This window comes from Brienomyrus brachyistius, chromosome 13 (genome assembly GCF_023856365.1).
Source record: "Brienomyrus brachyistius isolate T26 chromosome 13, BBRACH_0.4, whole genome shotgun sequence".
Lineage (NCBI taxonomy): Eukaryota > Metazoa > Chordata > Actinopteri > Osteoglossiformes > Mormyridae > Brienomyrus > Brienomyrus brachyistius.
In genome coordinates this window covers 21,224,671-21,235,040 of record NC_064545.1, presented here as the reverse complement: position 1 = coordinate 21,235,040, position 10,370 = coordinate 21,224,671, and the positions used below count along the sequence as shown (strand labels likewise).

Sequence of the window (10,370 nt, the reverse complement as noted above, 5' to 3'; positions counted from 1 at the left end):
GGTGCTGCTTCAGAATATCCTAATTAAGGAATGTGTTTATGTAATATTTAGTGTAGTGACTGTCTGTGGCCAAAAGGGGGCCCCAATCAACTGTGTTGCTTGAGTACCACCAAACACCGGTGCTGCAAAAGGGCTTCTCACAGGACATGAACCAGCCACCTTAAAGGGAGCTAGACATGGACTCAGTGTCTAGCCAACACGTTACATTAGGAAACGACGAGTGTCAAGAGCAATATCTGGCAATGGTATGAAAAACCTGCTTGATAACTAGAATACAGACACAATTGATTAGGGCTGTATGAATGTGGTTTAAAATGAACCAAAAAAACGACATATTTGTGTATGTGAATTCCAGTCACAAATGTGGAGCAGAGTGGCGCAGTGGAAGCGTGCTGGGCCCATAACCCAGAGGCCGATGGATCGAAACCATCCTCTGCTGAACAGTTGTGGTCTGTTCTTTCTAATTGGTGTACAGCTCAACCGTACCCATGATCAGAAGGTTGCCAGTTCAAATCCCAGCTCTGGCAGGTGGCTGTCACAATTAGGCTCGTGAGCAAGGCCCTAACCCTCAATTACTCCAGGGACTGGCTGGACCTGCTTTGTCAAAAGAAGCACGTTGCTTAGGATAGAATTGCCAGCTAAATAGATGAAATTTCTTGAAGATGGAGACTTTATATGTAACTTTAGCTTCTGCATGGACCTGCCTGACCATCCTCTGCAATCTGTGTGACGCTGTGTCATACAATCACTCCAGGCTTCCACCATACGTCAGAGCATCGTCCTAACATGCAGGCTCTGGATGTTTCTGCCGCAGCTGCAAGGCGAATCGCATTTTTCTCCCCTCTCTGCCCCTCAGCAACAGGTGCCACGGTGGCAAGGAGGACGTCTATCAAGGCTAGTTCTAATGGGCTGCAAATGTAAATCGGAAAGGAAAGGACGCATGCTAACTGAAAGACTTATCAAGGACAGCCCACTGCAGGAAAATAAGGTTAATCAAGGGTATTTGACATTAAATCACATTAGCCCTGTAGGTAATCTTCGAAAGCCAATAGGGACACACACCACAGGAGTGGATTTGCATAAAAGTCATGATAGAAGTAATAAAATGCTTTATGGAAGCCTTAGCCTCTTGTGTATTAGAAAAGCTGTAGGGAATCTAAGATTGAAGCAAGCTACGTAATAGACACATTAGGCTGCAGGGGGGTATGGGGTCTTAAACAGATGCCTCCCCATGGAAGAGACTTTATTCGCCCTAACTGCATGAGAATTGTTTCTAGGCCTGGCTGGACACTGCCCTCCTCATAACCGTCTGTAAGCAGTAGTATAGTCCCATCTCACAATCACTGCAGGACCGCTACAGTTCCAGCAACCTGCTTTCCATAACCTGCCATTAGCCAAGGTGTAGATATTCTTGTTTTGCTTTTAAGATCAAGATGGTTCGCTAATGAGTTGCGGATCTAGAGCACCCAGGCCAACATGTTGCTTTGCTTGTGAAGTGTTTAAGTTAGTCCCCCAATAACATGTTACAGTAAAGCAGAATGTGCATCAAAAATGTCCCCTTGCTGTACAAATGGATACGACTATTATTACAGTAATTATATAAATTACTGGAGTTTTATTTCTTCCATTCATCCATCCGTTTTCTGTACCTTCTTGTCCTACTCAGGGATGTAGGGGTCCACAGCCTAACCCAGAGGTTATAGGCACAAGGCAGCGAATAACCCGGGAAGGGCACACATACACACTACTCGGTCACACACGAGGTGCGTTCACGGCGAAATTCCCTAACCTGTTCCCTGGGCTCGACCTGGAACTTTAGTAGCTCCGGGCCACCTTTGTATGTCGCTTTCACACTGCACAACAGGAACTGCGAACTGTATGCTAAATAAGCATGGGAGACCCAAAAAGGTTGTGAAATTTGCCCCCTATGGGCAATTTGGCAACTCTAATCTTCCTCAGCATGTCTATGGATTGTGGGGACAACCGGAGCACCCAGAGGAAACCTCACGAGGACATGAGGGAGATCATGCAAACTCCACACGAAAGGAACCATGGAACCAAAACAAAAAAATACTGTATATGACAGAAGTAACTCTACGTTTATCTTTATTCAGTTAGTTCCTTGGAAAATGAATACTGGTCAGCATTGCTATAATTTACGTAGGTAAAGCTTTATCCAAACTGATATTTATTGAATTCTGAGTAAACCAACAAGTAAAGACACATCCATATTGTAATAGCAACACAGGAGCTGATCCCAAAGATCAAAGGGCACAAGGCTGGGGTACATCCTGGACAGAGTAACAGTGCATGGTAGGGTACATACAGGAGAATGCAGTACAGGCAGGATTCAAAGCCCTAACACTGAAGGTGTGAGCCAATGGAGGCTTACCAGACCTGCCACCATTTCCCCACCAGATGGCGATGTACTTCTGTACCCCACTTATCACACACAAAATCTCGTCCAGCTAAAGACACACATTCCTGCAAGGAATAGCTGTACGGGGAAAAAAAGCCAAGGTCTTTTAGTACTGATAAATTACATTTACTTGTTTTCCCGACAGTTGTAAGTGACTTAGAATCTTAACTTCACCATTTGGGTATTTTGCGGCGATATATCATTTTAAGTATCGTGCCTGAGGATTCCAAGCCGAGCCTTTCCTGAGAGCTGTAATGTTTGCAGTCCATGTCATTCACAATGTTATTACTTTCTGTCCCATGTCCACTCCTGCAATTTACACCATTAGACAAAAAAACCCAAATAACCATCTAATACTTGCCAATGAACATACAGAAATATGCATTTTCTATGTATTCCTACTGTCACTGGCAATTTTTAGACTTTCCTAAGTGGGATGGCAGGGATTGTAATGTTTGCTGGTGTCTCAAAACGGGACTCAGGGGCCCGCAGATGGTCCACGATTCTGCTCCCTGCACAAAAAAGTGGACTGTCTAGGGACCACAAAGACCTGGTTGAGAAACAATGGTCTAGACAACAATCAAGTAACAAAACTCTTGATCCTAGTCATCACAGGCGGGTAACAAGGCCCTTAATATTGTCACGCAGCCAAACCACTCTAAAACATTAGATGAGAAACACTACCAAACAGTTATGCACAGATCAAAGCACAAAATCCTCTCTGCATCATATAATTTAACAAAATATTGTAGGTCACCTAAAGTATGTTATTTCAGGAAAGAGAGGATTACCAAATCATGAGAAGAGTTGCTTGAGAGCAGTTGTTTTTTCCACTCTGCATGCAATTTGGGGTTGATCTACACCCAGGGCTTTATGTGGAATAGGGGATAGTACCAGTAGATCATTCACAACTGTGGTGACTATTTCGGCAGGAAACTGGAGGGCAAGATTGAGTCTGTCTATATTTCCCGCACACCCTGCAAGTTTATATCACATCACAGAATTTACTGCGTTCATTTATTTTATTCCTCTCATTTCTACTTTTCTTAAGGTCCATGGTCTTAAAGCGAAACCATCTTCTCGTCCATCACATGGTCACCGGCACTGCAGAAGTCATCTTGAGCAAAATTTCAACTACAGCCATTTTCGAACTATAATAAAACTTTATCAAATGAATCATTTTGGAAACAACTTTCCAGTACAGGGTTACAGTGAAACCGCAGCATGTCCAAGAATCGCAAGGCATTGGGCACCATGGAAGGGAAGCCAGTCCATCACAGGCCATTGAGTCATACAGCATGACCAGCTTGTAAATAACGATTCACTGAAATGCATAGAAGTCGCACACACACTGATCTAAGGTCAGAATGCAGCTAACATCCAGGAAACAGCAAAGCCACCAAAAATGTGCCTAAACCTACCTGCTATTATCTTAGATTAGATTCAGGTTTGTTATTGCACAAAATACAAATACCCAGGCAACAAAATGCAGTTTGGCAACTAATCCAATAGTGTGAAATAGTGCTAGAAATGGCTGTACAGTGACTGCCTTCGTACAGGGTTTACATTTTATATACAAACCAAAAAAAGCTGCAAGTTATTCCATAAGCACACAAGAAACTAAACTTCTTGGTCAAATGAAGTAACTTTATTGAGCTCTACAATGTCATAGGTGAGAGTTTGATTTTTGGGGGACACAACTGAATAATTATTTAAATACAAAGGACTGTTTATTGGGAGGGATGAAATAAGCCAAATTTTATATTGGGGGGGGGGGGGTACACACCAGTATTTTCCTCCTCTCCCACCCCAGTCACTATGTCATATGTTTTACTGAACAACAGAACGTGCAGTGCAGTACCTGGTATCCTCCATCATGATCTCCTCTCTTGCCAGCATCCAGCCTCTGCTTCATCCAAGCATCAGGCAGAGCAGCAGCACCATCTCCATCACAAGTTCAGCATCTTCTGATTGCAGTGAAGATCCAGCGGAGTTAATGGAACATAGATCAGTGTACCACATTTCTAAAGGACATAAACTGACCTTAAAAAAATATTATTTTATACGCTGGACACAAATTATAACACAAATGGAGTTTGTAATATCAGAAGAATCACTTCTAATTAGTGAATATAGATCTATGTGAAATGTGTAAAACAATGTTTGTATTTGGTAACATGATGTACAGTAACTTAGTGGTATTGTGTGCATCAATATCAGCAGGTAAAAATCATAATTACTTAACCCTCCCCTTCTGTATTCCATAAATTAAGCAACTAAGCAAGACATTTAAAGCTGCACCAGTATGTAAACAGCAGTTTCATACATTCGAAGCAGGTGACATACTGCATTTAACAGGCGAGCTGTTATCAAATGAAAGTGAACCCAGACAAACGCTGAGAGTGACGAGACCGGAATTCATGATACAAACAAGCCGTTAAATCAGGTAATGATCATTTAAAGGAGTCACGGACGAGTCTGAACAAAGAGATACGTTTATTTAAAGCAGCTCTTCTCGGTGTAGAAAAATATCAACAATTTAAGCCAAAAATTAGTCATTTCCCAGGCCTCACTAATATACATATATACTGTAGAATCATTAACGCCCAGTTTTACAATACAGCAAGGCACTAGCATTTCACACACACTCAACATAAGCAAACCATTTCCGGGAGGGGGAGGGGGGGGTCTTTATACCTCGCACTGTTACCTTTATTCTACTTTTAGGTTCTTCTTTTTTCCCCATTCAGTAAAGGTAGTTCCTCCATCTGGCCAATAAACACACGCCCGTTGTTCCATAATTATCCAGTCTGTGATTGACGGGTAATACTCATTTGACCAAACTTTTCAGCCGTGAAGCAGCAGCCAGCGACAGACCCCCCCGTGCGGTGACATTTCACACTGCTTATGCTAATGTACTTGCTCACTTGACAAGTATCTTCTGTTACATGAATCATAATGACTGGAAAAGTAAAAAACAAATGCTCTAAGATCCTTGAAAATTAAAAAAAATATATATATACCTATATATTGCTCAGTTTTCTATTTTTTTTTGTTGTTTTGGATGTACTGTAATGTTCTCGTGATAGAAATGAACTCCATTAACACTTCTTAAGATTATCTTGAGTATGTCTGGTAGCTGCTTATGTACCCAGGCTGGATAAATGAAACGATGTCCTCAATTCACTTTTACAGTATAATTAATAGTGCAATTATTCAAACGAAACACATAGAAAACCATAGAACAAAATGAAATCAGGCACCATGTTTTTAAAACCATTCAGTATTAGCAACAGCAAATTAATTAAAGGAAAAAATATGACAACAAATGAAGGTTCCCTCCGCAAACTTTGAATGACTTGTACGTAATGAGAAACATTCAAAAAACCAGTTCGCATTTTTTTTCTTGGCAATTACTTGCGTGATGAAAAGCAAATGTTTTTTTTTCTAAAGAACTACTTCCATCTTATGGCAAAATATCTGAAATAATATAATGACACAGAAAATAAGGCAGGATATGCAGAATGGCTTCTCCACCGTTCCGAGTGCACCTTCTGGAAAGTCCCAGAAAGTGAGCTTATGAGTAATCACCTTATACCTTGGCAAGCTTTGATTATCAAAAGACAAATGACTCCATTTACATTTGTATCAAGTCAACAGATTACAATCCACACTCAACACTGCTGAGGTCGGATGGGAAAACCCACAGATCCAACCGCCCTTATGCGAGACGTGCTGTGCTGTCGCTCTGTAATATGTAGAGGAGAGTAAAGCTACAGGCTAAAGTGAAATCCAGTTTCAGACTCGTGCGGCGCGCCGACACACATGCGACACAGAGGGATGCTTTCTGAGAGGTCTTCACAATGTTTTGGAGAACCAATTGGTGGCAGCTGGACCAATCGTCTTCTGTTCCGCAAGATGAGATCCCGTGTGGCCTTAGCCCTTTATGTGGCCGCTCTGCAGCAGTTCCCGAAATGCAGTGACATACGCCGTGCAAAGGGTAGGATGCTGTAAGAACCGTCCTCCAGTGACAAACGCTACCCTGGTCACACACCCACACAGATCCTAGAGGAGCTGCTTGAGTGTAAGGTGGTCTTCACCAGCACCCCCCCCACCCCCAACACACACACACAGACACACAGATCCAGGTATGCACCTCTGCCAGAAGCCACCATTCCCCTTGGGCTTCCAGTGTGTCTTGCTTATTTATTTTTTTTAAAGCTTAAAAATAAATAAATGTCAAATGTTTACAAATGAATGTTAATTGAATGTTAATAAATGTTAAGCAAAATCCAAAAAAAAAAAAACCAGACGATGGAAGGAAAAAAAAGAACCCATCGAAGGTGTGTGGCTCAGAAGTAAGCCACTGTGCTAGTGGGGAGAAGGTTGTTGGTTCAAATCCCATGGGTGTCGGAGTGAGAATGCGTTACTCAAGGAACTGGCTAAGACTGCTTGCTCTTCATTTTGGATAAAAATGTCAGGTAAAAGTAAATATATGATGGATTTGGTTATTGAAAACGTTCTGTCAGGCCAGGGAAACGTCCTGCATGGGTGAAGGTGCCCGTCCACCATATTGTGCAGTTCTGCTTTAGTGGAGATGTGGGTTAGAGAAAGCAAGAGGACGTCTTCTGCTACCCCAATGCAGGAGTTGGTCATGCCACTCACGGTGGCACAGACCTAAACACCTTGCCTTGATCTGCCCCTTTGACTCTTGACGCTCCACGATAGAATCCACGAAGTCGGTGTTAACAATGAAGTGAGATCTCTAGACAAAATTAACTGGTTTGATACTTCGTAATCCCACAGTTCCAAGAACGGATGCTTTGGTTTAGATATTCTTCTCAGCTGGGAGATACTTGAGAGCATTGGCGCCGTACTTTCGGGACAGATCCTGGTGGAACTCCTCCTTGAGCACGCTCAGACAGGACCTGTAGCTGGAGCGGAACTTGGAGATGTCAAAGCTGGGAGCGTGAGGCATGTGGATCATGAAGGCATTAGGTAGGACCACCAAGTCATACTCCTGGAGATGGAAGGAGAGAGAAGTTTAATTTTCCAGACTTTACGCTCAGCATGGTGCCCCGAATGCCACTGTGCTCGGATCACTCAGCACTAAGTCCGTAAGCACCGTCCTACCTACCTGGGCGTCCAGCTCCATGACGTGGGAGACTTTGTTCCAGCCAAACCCTACAAACCTCTGGTCGTATTCGGGACAGTCCCGCCGCACCACTACGTAGGGCTCGAAATCGGGCTCCCACTCCACCTTGTAGGGGGTGGTGGCCGTCCGCCACTTGGCGTAGTTGGTCGGTGCGTGGCCCTTGGTCCATACGTGGTACCTGACATGTGCGTTGACAGACAAACACCTTATTTTTAATATTGACAGCTACTTTTACGAAGACAATACTCTGGCAAATTACGGAATCGCAACAAGGGATGGGAAGGGGTAGCCTTCGGGGACTGGAAGTTGTGTCGCAATTGACTGGAAATGCCAAATCAATTTATTTGTGAAGCACATTTAAAAACAACAGGAGTTGACCAGGGGGCTGTTCCACGAAGCAGAGTTTCTTGCTGAGCCGGATAACTTGTCAGATTTAAGGCAGTCTGGGCTAAATGTAAGGGAATGAAAATAAAGTCCATTTCCTCCTTCATCGAATACCCCCCTGAAGTGCTTTCCAGTCCTTGTTGATCGACCAATTGGCGACCAGTGATCCAGATTGTTTAATTATAACTGTAATCTGGTTAGGGGATCACCCATAAATCTAGAGGTAAATCATAAGCCTAATCTCAAAATGTTACATGCACCATGACCAAGCAGACAAGTAAAATATGAACTAGGTTTAGCGTCCGGTAGAAGCTAGAAATGTCAGCCTGAACCCAACCCAGGCCCGTGGCATTCAGGCGGCACCCAACCCGAGCATGAATATTAAAGATACTCCTCAGCCCGAGCCCGACAAACACGGCACACATCTTAATGACGTCATGTGGCAGAGGCTCAAACACACAAACACACACACATAAACAAAACGGGTGCACTGTCTTACACACTAACGCAATGTCTCAAAAGCTACAATGAGCCTGAGCCCAACCCCAGCCCAAATCTGGCGATGAGGTCCGTCTGGCTTACAGACCTATAATGAGGCTGTCTAGGAAGCTTTATGCAATGCACTAGTTCTCCATTTGGGGGCAGTGTGTAACTGATGTTCAAACAACTAGCATCTGGCATTCTGAGTCCATGGCAACTCCACTCATGGTGTGAAAAGTGACCAAGTACTACTGATGTTAATGCAAAAGTTTTAGGCCATTAAATTCATGAATACCCTTATAAAAATAAAACTGGTTTTGAAAGTCTAGGTTGCTAAAAGGTGACTTTTAATATTTATTGCTCATAAAGCCAGTGATTCAGTTGGCTCCTAGATCAGACTGTTATAATATCCATCCATCCATCCATCCAGCCATCATTTACATGGGAAAGGATGAGGGCTTGAAATCTATTCTTGGCAACACAGGGCCAATGTCTAGAGTATACCTTTGATTATCCATCCATCCATTTTCCAAACTTATCCGACTGGGTTGTGGGGGGTCCGGAGCCTATCCCGGAATCAATGGGCATGAGGCAGGGAACAACCCAGGATGGGGGGGCCAGCCCATCGCAGGGCACACTCACACACCATTCACTCACACACCTATGGGCAATTTAGCAAGTCCAATTAGCCTCAGCATGTCTTTGGACTGTGGGGGGAAACCGGAGTACCCGGAGGAAACCCCACGACGACATGGGGAGAACATGCAAACTCCACACACATGTGACCCAGGCAGAGACTCGAACCTGGGTCCCAGAGGTGTGAGGCAACAGTGCTAACCACTGCACCACCATGCCGCCCCATACAGTGCTAACCACTGCACCACCATGCCGCCCCATACAGTGCTAACCACTGCACCACCATGCTGCCACCTTTGATTATAACAGGTATAATAATAATAATAATAATAATAATGATAGATGTACAATATTATAGACTGGCTAATTTTACCATAATGATACAGCAAACTAGTTCAGACATAAGATGTTATAAGATGGAAATAATTCCTTGAAACATTCATAAGGGATATTAAACAGCAGACGTAGGTTTGTAAACGTACAAAGGAAAGCAATTGTTTGCATTTGAATAACTCTAATCCAGAGGTTTTTATTTGCTTAATTCAATGAATTGCAGTACATACGATTAAAATAGCATTTATTCCATATTTAATCTTAGACTTGTCTTAGAAACTTTTTTCTAATAAAACATTGACATCTGCACAATTTTCCCACTCATTTAGAAACAATTCAAGCTTTACAAAAAATACCCACTTATGTTTCTGTTAGAATCCCACAGTAAATTAGTGTCCCGAACTGGATGCACATGTCTTACAGACGGTTTGAACAGATCTCCATTAGCAGCTGTCCAAGTGACAGCCAGCCCAGTTAATCGATAGAGTCAAGACTACACAGAGAGGAACAGACAGGAACGTGCTACAGAGGAAAATGTAGGAAACAGAGACAAAAGTACTACTGCTTACAGAAGATGGACTTTGAAAAAAATGCCTAAAAACAAAAACCACAAAAAAACGGCATGTTAAAATTTGGGGTGACTGGAATAAGTAGATACAAGACATGTTAAAAAAAATATACTAATTTTCCAGCACCAGCCCGCTGCAATAAAACCTGAACAGTCTGATAATCTTCACTCAGCAGCTTGAGCACAGAAATCAAGCGCATCAGTTAATAAACAAAATTTCCTATATATATATATATATATATATATATATATATATATATATATATATATATATATATATATAAATTTGCAAAGTATCACAACACAAATTACTCCACTTCATCGGTACTTTGTCAGTCTTAACATCCATTTAAAAGGTGCGAATTTTGGATACTTAGCATCCAAACTTACCTGGT

General features: G+C 42.6%; 1 protein-coding gene across 13 annotated transcripts in view; it reads right to left on the bottom strand.

Annotated features, from left to right (window-relative positions):
- Positions 1-4,896: 4,896 nt before the first annotated feature.
- The window catches only part of large2 (LARGE xylosyl- and glucuronyltransferase 2), a 239,339-nt gene continuing 233,865 nt past the window's right edge, over positions 4,897-10,370 (bottom strand). For all 13 annotated transcript variants that reach the window (XM_048972635.1, XM_048972634.1, XM_048972624.1 and 10 more), the window contains 2 exons: positions 7,557-7,752; positions 4,897-7,439 (listed from right to left, as the gene is read on the bottom strand). In XM_048972635.1, coding sequence (XP_048828592.1) covers positions 7,248-7,439; positions 7,557-7,752 — 388 coding nt within the window. In that variant the 3' untranslated portion in view covers positions 4,897-7,247. The remainder of the gene's footprint in view (positions 7,440-7,556; positions 7,753-10,370) is intronic.